The following is a 13,219-nucleotide window of genomic DNA, read 5'->3' on the forward strand; positions in this document are numbered from 1 at the left end:
ATAGGTTTCCCCCATGTGCTCCAGTTTTCTTCAGACAATGTCTATGTAGTTCAGAGCAAAGATCCTAGAGCAGAGCAAGGTGGGTTACTCTCACGCAAACGTGTAGTACGGTCATGAGCAGATTCATGGGTGATTGATTATAGGACCCATTTTAGCAACCAGCCTCTGCCATCTTGTTCCGCCATCTTGCTTCCGGCCAAAGATCGGATCTTTGTTTCCACCTCCGCTCCCGTATCTTCGCTTTGGTCTTTGACTTGGGCGGGGAGAAGGAGTGCGCGGCCCGGGGCAAAGAGGTGCGCGGCCCGGGGAGAAGGAGTGTGCGGCCCGGGGCAGCGGGGAGAGGGAGTGCGCGGCCCGGGGAGAGGGGGTGCGCGGCCCGGGGAGAGGGGCATAGGAGCATAGGTTCCGGTTACTACAAAATCAACTCAAACACAGCTTATGAGCCATTTAAAAAGAAATGATTTAAAAAACATTAAAAAAGACAATTACCATAGTCAAATTTTATTCTTGACAAGAAGTATGAACTGACAGAATTATGAATCTAACCCTATATCACACACACAAACTGTTGCCCGGCAACATTGATTACACTGCGAGTCGGGTCGGGTCAAGTAGGCTCCGGTTACTAAAATGGGCGGGGGGAAATGCCCAGGATCCCCTCCGTAGCGTACTACACGTCAGCCCATTGTATTTCGCAGGAGTGGCCTATCTTGCTCCGCTATAAGATTTTTGGTTCAGAGCTTATTTGGAGGTTGTAGTGTTAATACCCTGATGACTGCAGGGAAGAAGCTGCTCCTGAACCTTAACATTACAGTTTTCAGGCTCCTATATCTTCTTCCCTGGAGTATTGCGTACAGTTTTGGACATTCTTGCCATAGAGGGAGTACAGAGAAGGTTCACCAGACTGATTTCTGGGATGTCAGGACTTTCATATGAAGAAAGACTGGATAGACTCGGCTTGTCCTGGCTAGAATTTAGAAGATTGAGGGTGGATCTTATAGAAACTTACAAAATTCTTAAGCGGTTGGACAGGCTAGATGCAGGAAGATTGTTCCCGATGTTGGGGAAGTCCAGAACAAGGGGTCACAGTTTAAATATAAGGGGGAAGTCTTTTAGGACCGAGATGAGAAAATCATTTTTCACACAGAGAGTGGTGAATCTGTGGAATTCTCTGCCACAGAAGGTAGTTGAGGCCAGTTCATTAGCTATATTTAAGAGGGAATTAGATGTGGCCCTTGTGGCTAAAGGGATCAGGGGGTATGGAGAGAAGGCAGGTACAGGATACTGAGTTGGATGATCAGCCCTGATCATATTGAATGGCGGTGCAGGCTCGAAGGGCCGAATGGCCTACTCCTGCACCTATTTTCTCTGTTTCTATGTTTCCCGACGGCAGGAGGTAGATGAGAGCGTGGCCAGGGTGCTGTGTGTCTCTGACTGGCGGCATTATCTAGCCCCTTGAATAATGATCTACAGTAACCATTATTGCAAATTGATTTTTAAACCATTACGGATGCATTTGTATGAATGACTTGCTGTTTGCTCAGTACCACGTTGGTGTGTGTTGCGATTTGTCACAGCAAGTCACTGTCGGTGTCACAAGAGTCAACAGCACATTGCACAGACAGAATGGGTCCAAAGGATTTAACAGTCAGCTTATTCAGTTTACTTTCAATTCATTGTTATTTTGGTGTTTGTTTCATATCTGCTCACACAGCAGTGATTATTGTCGCTGACCTAGACGGCCTGACTAAAATATAAAATTCCTTTCCTTATTTTCAAGGCCCTGTTAACATCCTCCAGCCCACTCTATTTCTCCAAGATGCCTCGTCTCCAAATTGTGTCCCCCTTATTGGAAGCACGTCTAGTCGCAGAGGCCCTCGACCAGTGGCGGACTGGGTCTAAAAATATTGGTTGCCAGGAGACAAAGGGGGCCCACCCACAACTACAATGCTATCATTTAACAGGGGCCCACTTGCCATCACTTGCTATCACTTCATCAGGGGCCCACTTGCCATCGGGCAAGCTGACACCCTGGCCAGTCCGCCACTGCCCTCGACTCTGCACTTTTCTCTATCTCTCCCTCATTCCAAGATCCTCCGTAAAAAAACCAACCTCCTTGGCCAAGCTTCTGACGATAGAATTAATGTGGCAGCGCTTGGAGATGGCGGGGGTGAGGAAGAGACGCAGGGTTTGTCTATTTGGATGAAGTGTGCTCGCTTTACAATTACTGTGGGAGAGTGATGGGGTGATGTGCGACTGTTGTGTGAATAAGCTGCAGCAGGACAGGGAAATCAGGAGAGGAGGAATGGGACTAATGGGATTGCTGCCCTGAGAGATGGCCTGAACAATGGGCCGCCTTCTGCTTCCACGTTAGTCCTCTTGTACAACAGTTGTCACCCGGAAACTTTTGAGTCCAAATTAATGAAGGGAATCGGGGGATTGTGCCCTTGAGCAGATCTCGGTGGTGTATCTGGACAGCTACTGGTTTGTTGAATGAGACAGTCGCACAGTTAATCACACTGTTCATTACAATCCATCTGTCAGACCTGCTTTCTGATTCCTCGTTGGGCTCTGACTGTCACGAGTAGTTTACGGCATCGATGAGCATTGGTAAATAGGCATCAGCCTCCACTGAGCAGGCACTCAGCATTAAACATTAACTAACTGGATGAGGGAGAAACCGAAGCAACGTGAGATTTGCTGCCCTTGGCAAGACAGTGTTGTGAGTTACGAAAGTGCTGCAGAGTTGATCAGAGGATGCCTGGCCTAGGTCCTTACACAGCTGTCCTTGTTGAAGTAACGTGAAGTCTGCTCCCACTAGAATCAACACCAGCTCCGTTCAAGTAACTGGTATAATTGGTAGGCACAAGATGCTAGAGTAACTCAGCAGGTCAGGCAGCATCTCTGGAGTATCATCTTGTGTATGTGCATCATATTGTGTATGTGATGAATAAATCTGATTGATTGATTGATTGGAGAAAAATTATGGGTGACATTTTGGGTCGGGACTCTTCTTGAGCCTGAAAGTAGGGTGGGGGTGAGTGAAGAGCTGAAGGTGAGAAAAGACCAGGATTGAAATTGGGGGTAGAATTGCAGCTTCCCATCTGCTCATCGGCCTCTCTTCATGTTGGAGATGGTAGACAGTAGCAATGCTGCGTAATCTGAGGGGTGGCAATACAGAAATAAGAAATTAACCAAATATTGAGCAGATATTAAATTTCAAGAGAGTTCGATTTAGCTCTCGGGGCTAACGGAATTAAGGAATTTGGGGAAAAAGCAGGAACGGGGTATTGATTTTAGATGATCAGCCATGATCATATTGAATGGTGGTTCTGGTTCGAAGGACCAAATGGCCTACACCTGCATCTATTTTCTACGTTTCTGCAAAAAGTTGCAATCTTTTGCAATCATCTGCATTTTTTGCTGTTTGTCAAAACGGACAATTTAATACAGATATAATTATCCCCAAGTCAGAGAGGCAAGTTGTGACTTCATTTCAGAATGGAGAAAATCAAAATGATGTCCCTATTTTTGCCCTAATGTTGTGTACTGCTGCATTCTTTAAAGTTTTCCTAATATTTATTTTATGGGGATGTGCATTGTATTATTGGAAGGAATAAGTGCAAATAATTTCAAAGGCAATTTCCAATAGTCTCCTGCCGTGATATGTTTTTGGGATCGTTGAACAAATGGTCTTGTTCAAGGCTGCTGCTTATCTTAAGTTGTTCTCTCTGTTCCTCGTCCCTAAGTAGATACCAAGGATTAGAAGCTGCAGAGTGGTCTCCTCTCTCCCCCCCCCCCCCCCCCCCCCACCCCCACCCCCCACCCCCACCTGTTCCTTTGCTCTTTTTTCCTGCTGGAGGTTCGTTCATTCTTCATGTCTGTCCTGTTCTATCCGAGTAGACCGTATTGATTGGTACTAGTGCTAGCGGGTACTTTTACTGGACCTTGGTTCATCTTCCAAACCAGAAGCGGAGAGTTCAAGTCCTTCTCCAGGTCCTTGGTCAAGATCCTTCTCCCACACTCAATTCCTTGCGTTACTTGTAGGCACACAATCCAGGTTGTTTCAGCTCCATGTTGTGGGAGGTACACAAAAATGCTGGAGAAACTCAGCGGGTGCAGCAGCATCTATGGAGCGAAGGAAATAGGTAACGTTTCGGGCCGAAACCCTTCTTCAGACTGAGGGAGCACCGCACTATCATTGGTACATCATGTCAAATGGCAATGGAAGAATTTCCCAATGTCTAAGCCAATAATTATCGATTAATTAAGGCAATTAATCTCATTATCATTACATGAAAATAATTTATAAGGAATAGGAAATTTATAAGAACATTGTATGCACTTATTGGCTGTGGCTTTTTGTAGTGACTGCACTTACAAAGTATTTAATGAGCTATAAAGTGTTTTAAGACACTTTTAAGTAGTGCAATATAAATGCAAGTCTGTCTTTCTTTTACACGCCTTCCAAAGGAAGCTGGACCGATTCTTGGCTGGGGAAGAGATCGCACTGTTTAAAAGGTAGGTAGATTAACAGTTGATGATCACATTGGATGTCCTTATCATGATTGCCTGCGAGTGATGAGTGAAGGTAGATTTGGTTACGATGCCTCAAACTGATGTGGGACGGTTCAGGAAGATTGCTTTTCAATGCATCGAGATCACACTTGATGTTCTGCTGGATTTTAGCACACACAATCTCAATGGTTCAATAGTGTTGTATTTGACACATGTGAAGCTGTATATTTACACATGTTTTAGCGCCCTTTCCAAAGTCCAAAGTCCGGTCCCCCCACCAGCTTGGTCTACCGGAGGCTCCTGCAGGTATAATGAAGATAGAGTCTCTTAATTATAATTTTTAGGACCAGCATCCCTGTCATCATCGAGATTATGTAATGGCATCTTGTATAGTTCGTAAGTTATACAGTATATCACATGAATTAAGGTAGACGTTGTCATCTTGATGATATAGTCGAGCATTCTGTTCCATATGAGGACAACAGACATAGTCCATTTGTGTCTTGTTTCTGCCACTTGCTGATAGTTGCGTCTTCACGGGCAACCAAACTCCAATAATCTGCTAATCCCGAGTACCTTTTCATATCTCTCCTGACTCTCAGTCCACAGAAGGGTCTCGACCCGAAACATCATTCAGAGATGCTGGTATACAAAAATGCTGGAGAAACTCAGCGGGTGCAGCAACATCTATGGAGCGAAGGAAATAGGCAACGTTTCGGGACGAAACGTTGCCTATTTCCTTCGCTCCATAGATGCTGCTGCACCCGCTGAGTTTCTCCAGCATTTTTGTCTACCTTCGATTTTCCAGCATCTGCAGCTCCTCCTTAAACATTCAGAGATGCTGCCTGACCCGCTGAGTTGCTCCAACATTTTGTGTCTATCTTTGGTGTAATCCAGCATCTGCAGTTCCTTCCTACACATGTGTTGGTGGTTCAGCATCAGGCTCAGGGGGAATGGATCCAATGCCCACGTTCCCTCTAGAACTAGGTAGCCTCAGTTCCTGAAAGCTTTCTCGCTCACCAACAGCCACATTCTCATGTACCTTTCAACACCCTGACGTTGCCATATCCTGCCCTCCATTAATAATTCCATCCCCTCCCCTGCCCCGTTTCCTTGTTTCCTTCAACGTACTGGAGGACTGGTTCCTGCCCCCCCCCCCCCCCCCCCCCCTTCAACACATGAGGGCTTTGGTTCCTGTCCTCACTTGTTAGCTCACCGGGAGACCATTTTCATGTTCTCTTGAAATTCAACTGCTTCTGTTTCCCTGGCTCCACTGGGATTCACTTTTTTTTCCTGTTGCCCACACTCCCATGAAACTCACTGAGTTGATTGGAAAATGTATTCGTCCAGTTTGCAACATCTCAAAGAAGATGTGAGTTAAGAGATGTGTTGGAGTTTTAATGAGAAAGTCAATCTTCCATTGACTTTACACTGCCTCCTTCCATTGATGCCACCTACACCTGACGCTGCCTCGGCAAGGCCACCAACACAATCAAGCACCAGTCTCACCCCGGTTACTCCCTCTTCAACCCCTCCCCCATCAGGCAAGAGAGCACACCTCCAGATTCAGGGACAGAGCAACATAGAAAATAGTTGCAGGAGTAGGCCATTCGGCCCTTCGAGCCTGCACCGCCATTCAATATGATCATGGCTGATCATCCAACTCGGTATCCTGTACCTGCTTTCTCTCCATACCCCGTTTCTTCCCAGCTGTTATCAAGCAACTGAACCATCCTATCAACAACTAGAGAGGGGTCCTGAGCTACTATCTACCTAATTGGAGACCCTCAGATTATCTTTTAGAAAGAGCTGCAGGTGCCGGAAAAATCGAAGGTAGACAAAAATGCTGGAGAAACTCAGCGGGTGAGGCAGCATCTATGGAGCGAAGGAATAGGTGATGCTTCGGGTCAGTCTGAAGAACGGTCTCGACCCGAAACGTCACCTATTCCTTCGCTGCATAGATGCTGCCTCACCAGCTGAGTTTCTCCAGCATTTTCGTCTACCTCAGATTATCATTCATTGGACTGTACTGGACTTTATCTTGTGCTAATTGTTCTACCGTTTATCCTGTGTCTGTGCACCATGAACGGTTCGACCGTAATCATGTATAGTCTTTCCACCGACTGGTTAGCACGCAACAAAAAGCTTTTCACTGTACCTCGGTACCTGTGGCAATAAACAAAACTAAACCATAGTCAGAAAAATCTGGGGCCACCAAAGTCCCAAACTGCTGGAGTAGCGAGTACATTTCGCCTTTAAATTAAATCACTTCAATGCTTTTTGATTAAAATGTTATGCTGGGGAACAAGAAGTAAGGAAGTAAAATCCAACAAGATGTATTGATCTATATTTATAGCAGCAATATAATCCTCTTTGTGTTTTAAGCCCAAGCCAATGAATTTTATATCGCTGCTTAGCATATAATTATGTGGTAATTAGTATTGCATTATTCAGTGCAATCAGCAGTCATGGCTGGTAATGACTTAATTATCTTTGTTACAGATTGTTTGAGAGTTGATTGCGTTGAATGAAAATCAGGTTCATGGTTTCTTATATATGCCTAACTTCCCGACTGAACTGATGGTTTTGTAATGGAAGAGCAGTTATCTATTTCTTGAAATAAATGGATTTGCCAATTAGTTTATCACAAATGAGGCCGACTCTCTCTGGAGTGTTGATACTGCTGGGAGAAACTACCACAACAGTTATAGTCATAGAGTCTTACAGCATGGAAACAGGCCCTTCGGCCCAACTTGCCCACACCGGCCAACATACCCCATCTGCACTAGCCCCATCTGCCTGCATTTGGCCCATATCCCTCTAAAATGTCCTATCCATGTACCTGTCTCATTGTTTCTTAAATGTTCCGATTGTGTCCGCCTCAACTACCTCTTCTGGCAACTCGTTCCCTGCACCTACTGCCCTTTGCGTGAAAATATTACCCCTCAGGTTCCTATTAAATCTTTGCCCTCTCACCTTAAACTTATGTCCTCTGGTCCTTGATTCCAAAAGGCAAGAGACTGTGCGTTTACCTGATCGATTCCTCTCAAGGCTTTGTACACTTACACTTTTTGTACACTTTTGTACAGTTATGAACAAGTTGAATGACAGAGCAACATTGAAGGTTCTGAATGATAATAGGACAATATTTTCCTATTGTCTATGAAAATGTCTTCCCAAGTAAGAGCCTGCCCAGCATCCGTGTTTCTATGTAAATAATGTGTAATTCTCCGCAGTTCAAAATTCAGCCGATGACCTTCATTGGTCTGTACGGTTTTATTATTCATTAGGAAGAGAGGGTAGCATCTCTATATGACCCACCTTGCTGCCGACCTGGCATTGGGAGAACTGGCATCCAACATCTCCCCTCCAAAAGCCATTTGGAGCTGGATAGTGGGAAGGTAGAGGTGGCACGGTGGCACAGCGGTAGATCTACTGCCTTACAGCGCCAGAGACCCAGGTTCAATCTTGACTATGGGTGCTTGTCTGTACGGAGTTTGTACCTTGTCCCCGTGACCTGCATGGGTTTTCTCTGAGAGCTTCGGTTTCCTGCCACACTCCAAAGAAGTACAGGTTTGTAGGTTAATTAAAGTTAAATTGTCCCTAGTGTGTGGTAGGGTAATGTTAATGTGTGGGGATCGCTGGTCGGCACGGACTCGGTGAGCCATCGGGCCTGTTGCCGCGCTGTATCTCTAACCTAAACTAAACCAAAATGCGTGTGATACAGTGAGACCGTGAGTGATGTTGAAACAGGTGAGAAATGGGAGAAACTAAGAATGAATCTGTCCCAACTAGTGCAGAGCAGCAACTAACAAATCAATTACCTGAAGTTGGAACAGTGGTCAAGGTCTTGTTGGAGAAGCAAGGAACCGCAGATGCTGGTTTACCAAGGAAAGACATAAAGTCCTGGAGTAACTCAGCAGGTCAGGCAGCACCTCTGGCGAACATGGATAGGTGACGATTCGGCTCGAGTCACTTCTTCCTGACCCGACCCGAAATGTCACCTGTACAGAGCTTCTTCAACGTTAACATCGCCAGAAAAATAATGTCTGTGAATTCAACTTTAACCTAATTTTATTTTTAACTGCAGATGAAGGTGGTATCTGGATGTAAACAGAAAATCTTGTGCTTTTCTAGAATGTGGAGTAAATCCTTTTCTTTCTCAATGAAGGGAGAAGATTTCGATGTTTAAAAGCAAACCTCTTCTGCGTTACATGGACAGCTATTTGGTCCATGCTAAAATTCACCCAATTCACAAATTTGGTCCAAAATTTGTGAACCATACATATTGTTCCATTGACGATTTACTGAATACAGGAAATATGGTTAAGGTCTCATAGGTAACATTTATTAATTACGGGTTAAATGCTTGATTACAATGTGTATTGGCCCATAATACATTTACATTGTGCTCAGGAAATAATGTCCCCCATAATATTAAGTGGAGAACTGTAATTTAGATTTGAGTGTTATTGTAAAAGAAACAAATTGCATATCTGTTAATTTTCATATCCGTCATCTTCAATGATTCAAAGTAAAAATATCCTCGATAGATTGTTTTATTATGTAATCTATCTCACAGCATTATTTTCAAGAAGCTTTGCAATCACTGACTGATGTGATGCTGTTGGGCACGTTGCACTATTGAAGCATCTGCTCCTGGGTAAAGCTGTGATTCATTCCATTTAATTATCGTTGAGTAAATGGACTGCAGCTCACCCTGAAGTCTATGTATTTCAGAAATGGGGAATGGCATTTTGGAAATGTCCTCACAATTTTAGAACACGAATCGGAATTTAGCATGAAGCAGCTTGTTTGCAGCTTTTAAACCAAGATGCTGGTAAATGTCTCGTCTTGAATCCTTCCCTTCTACCTCGAGTTTTCAACACCATTTTTTCATCATAGAAACATAGAAAATAGGTGCAGGAGTAGGCCATTCGGCCCTTCGAGCCTGCACCGCCATTCAATATGATCATAGCTGATCATCCAACTCAGTCTCCTGTACCTGCCTTCTCTCCATACCCCCTGATCCCTTTAGCCACAAGGGCCACATCTAACTCCCTCTTAAATATAGCCAATGAACTGGCCTCAACTACCTTCTGTGGCAGAGAATTCCAGAGATTCACCACTCTTCTGTGTGAAAAATGTTTTTCTCATCTCGGTCCTAAAAGATTTCCCCCTTATCCTTAAACTGTGACCCCTTGTTCTAGACTTCCCCAACATCGGGAACAATCTTCCTGCATCTAGCCTGTCCAACCCCTTAAGAATTTTGTAAGTTTCTATAAGATACTCCCTCAATCTTCTAAATTCTAGCGAGTACAAGCCGATCTAGTGAGTACAAGCTTTATCATAAGGGCGGCATGGTGGTGCAGCAGTAGAGTTGCTGCCTTACAGCGTTAGAGACCCAGATTCGATCCCGACTACGGGTCAGTCAGTCCAGCCAGTCAGTCAGTTTAGTTTATTTGTCACGTGTACCGAGGTACAGTGAAAAGCCTTTTGTTGCGTGCTAACCAGTCAGCAGAAAGACAATACATTATTACAATCAATCCATTTACAGTGATAAGGGAATAACGTGATAACGTGACAAGGCAATAAGGGTGCTGAATGTATGGAGTTTGTATGTTCTACCCGAAATCTTCGATTTCCTCCCACACTCCAAAGATGTACAGGTTTGTAGGTTAATTGGCTTGGTATAAATGTAAATTCTCCCTAGTGTGTGTAGGATAGTGTCAAAGTGAGGGGATCGCTGGTCGGTGCAGACTCTGTACACAGGGCCTGTTTCCGCGCTGTAACTCTAAACTAGACTAAAACTAAACTCAGCAGGGCAGACGGCATCTCTGGAGAGAAGGAAGGGGTGATGTTTTGGGTCAAAACCCTGCTCCTGTTTTCTCCCGTTTGCATTCTGTAAATTGCAGCTGGTTCAAGGACCTGTTTATAGATCCCAACGTCTACAGACCATTCTACACAGAAGCCCACCCTGAGCACACGTCACTCAGCCCATGGTGTATGTTCTGGAAACTAATGCTGCAAGAATGATGTGTAATAAGGCAACCAACTGGCTATTTTTTTATTATCAAGTTGAATATAGTGATTTGAGTATAGAAGCTGGGAGAGAGATACAAAATGCTTGAGTAACTCAGTGGGTCAGGAGGCATCTCTGGAGAAAAGGAATAGGTGACGTTTCGGGTTGAGACCCTTCTTCAGTCTGAAATCTGAGTCACAGAATGGTTTGCCCAGAGTTGGGGAATTGAGAACCAGAGGAAATAGGTTTAATGTGAGGGGGGAAAGATTGAATAGGAGCGGGGTCTGTCCCACTTAGGCAATTATTTGGGCGACTGCCACAAAATCTTCAACATGTTGAAAATTTTTTGGCAACAGTGGTGACAATTTTTGCTGCCGTAGGTGCTGTCATAGGTTGTCACCAGGTGTATAGGTGAATTCCATTGAAACTAGTCCTTGGTTGACTAAAGAGTCACCTAAGTGGGACAGGCCCTTTAAGGGGTAACTTTTTTACACAACGGGTAGTGGGTATATGGAACAAGTTGCCGGAGGAAGTAGTTGAGGCAGGTACTATCGCAACGTTTAAGAAACATTTAGACAGGTATATGGATAAGGGTAGGTTTAGAGGGATATGGTCCAAAAGCAGGCAGGTGGGACTAGTGTAGATGGGGCATGTTGGTCACTGTGGGCAGGCTGCATCATAGGGTCTGTTTCCACACTGTATGACTCTATGACTCTGAGGTAGGGTTATATTGTTAGTTTATTTGGCCCTGCTGGAAAGTCTACACATCTGAACATGGAACTGAGTTTGCTGCACTGCCCCTGTCTGTGACTATAATCAAGTTGTCCGCCAACCCGAGAAGAATTGAGGTGAAGGAAGAATTGCCACGGTAACTAGGCTTTCGGGATCTGGAAGGGTGAAAAGTACATGAGCTCCTGCTAACAAATATCCTAGATATTCGGTGTACGTAGCTACCTGGCGGATCACAGCCCCAGGACTCCACCGTTGACCTTTGAGTTTCAGTGGCATAGCTTTGCAGGTTTGCCATGAGGATCAGTTGTTGTTCTGTTTATTTATTTCCCAGGTTTAAGGTGAGGGGGAACCTGAGGGGCAACACAAAGGGTGGTAGGGGTAGAGTGACACGGGGGCACAGTGGTGCAGCGGTAGAGTTGCTGCCTTACAGCGCCAGAAACCTGGGTTTGATCCTGCCTAGGGGTGCTGTCTGTACAGAGGTTTGTACCTTCTCCCTGTGACCAGCTGGGTTTTCTCCGGGTGCTACGGATTCCTCCCACACTCCAAAGGCAAACAGATTTGTAGGTTCATTGGCTGAGGTAAAAGTCCTTAGTGTGAGGGATAGTGTGAGTGTATGGCGTGATCGCTGGTCGGTGTGGGCTCAGTGGGCTGAAGGCCCGGTTACAACGCTGTATTTCTAAAGTCTAAAGTAAAGTCTATGGAATGAGCTGCCAGAGGTGTTCATTGAGGCGGGTATTATCACAATGTTTTAAAAACATTTGGACAGGTCAGGATAGGTTTAGAGGGATATGGGCCAAATGCAGGCAGGTGGGACTAGTGTAGATGGGGCATGTTGGTCGGCGTGGGCAAGTTGGGCTGAAGGGCTTGTTTCCACACTGTGTGACTCTATGACCTGAGCATTAGTCAAGGCAAGGCCACCAGTTATTGCCCATTCTTCAGTGTTCTGGAGTTGGTGAGTCTTACATTTCTGCAGGGTTTCTGGGTGGAAGTTTTCCCTCAGTGTTTTGTAGGATGGAGAGGTTTTTGACAGCGTCACATAAAATGCAGTAAACAGTCTGTGTGTATTATGCTGCCACAAGAACAGTGTAATGAAGATAAATGGGATCCAAAATTATCCATTGTATATGAAATACAAATAGACCCATAAATCATTCTAAACAATGATCCACAAGACTGTCCAATAACCAGTGCCATGAAAATAAAAAGTGTGCACAGGCTGGAAATTTGAAATAAAAACAGAAAATGCCGGAAGCTCTCAGCAGGTCAACCGCACAGCGCCACACAGCCGGGTTCAATCCCGACTACAGGCGCTGGATAACAATCTGTACGTTTATACGTTCTCTCTCTCTGACTCCAGTTGCTGCAGTTTCCTCCCACATCCCAAAGACGTACAGGTTTGGAGGTTCATTGGCTTCTGTAAATTGTAAATTGTCCCTATTGTGTAGATTAGTGCTAGGCTATGGGGTGATCGCTGGTCGGTGTGGACTCGGTGACCCGAAGGGCCTGCTTCCACACAGTATCTCTGCAGTCTTTAGCCACTTTCAGATCAAAGAGACTATGACGTGAAATGTTAGCTGTTTATCTTTTCATCGATGCTGCTTGACCTGCTGAGTATTTTCAGCAGTTTCTGTTTTTATTTAAGCTGGTGCTGGGTGTTTGGTGACTTATTCAGTGCCTGTAACCTCTGACATTTTAAATCATTTTAATATTTTCCTGAGAATGGAGAGATTTAATCCTCATGCCTCACCATTCACATTTTTTCTATAACTTTCACCTTGTGGAGTGATGCGATCTGTGGTCCACCCTCACCCGTCCACTAATGCGAAACACTGATGGTCTTGTAATGTTAAACTCTTCACCTGCGTCCAAGCTCAGGGGAAAACCATCGCACACAGCTCGACATTAAGTTGTAGGAAGGAACTGCAGATGCTGGATTAAATCGAAGAT

General features: G+C 44.9%; 1 protein-coding gene across 4 annotated transcripts in view; it reads left to right on the forward strand.

The window, feature by feature from the left end:
• LOC116987521 (oxysterol-binding protein 2-like) overlaps nucleotides 1-13,219 on the forward strand; it is a 212,351-nt gene that overhangs the window by 167,580 nt on the left and 31,552 nt on the right. For 3 of the 4 annotated variants that reach the window (XM_033043607.1, XM_033043605.1, XM_033043608.1), the window contains one exon: nucleotides 4,474-4,521. The exons of the other annotated variant lie outside the window; for it this stretch is intronic. In XM_033043607.1, coding sequence (XP_032899498.1) covers nucleotides 4,474-4,521 — 48 coding nt within the window. The remainder of the gene's footprint in view (nucleotides 1-4,473; nucleotides 4,522-13,219) is intronic. 4 annotated transcript variants of the gene reach the window in all.

The sequence above is a fragment of the Amblyraja radiata genome, chromosome 25, assembly GCF_010909765.2.
Source record: "Amblyraja radiata isolate CabotCenter1 chromosome 25, sAmbRad1.1.pri, whole genome shotgun sequence".
NCBI lineage: Eukaryota > Metazoa > Chordata > Chondrichthyes > Rajiformes > Rajidae > Amblyraja > Amblyraja radiata.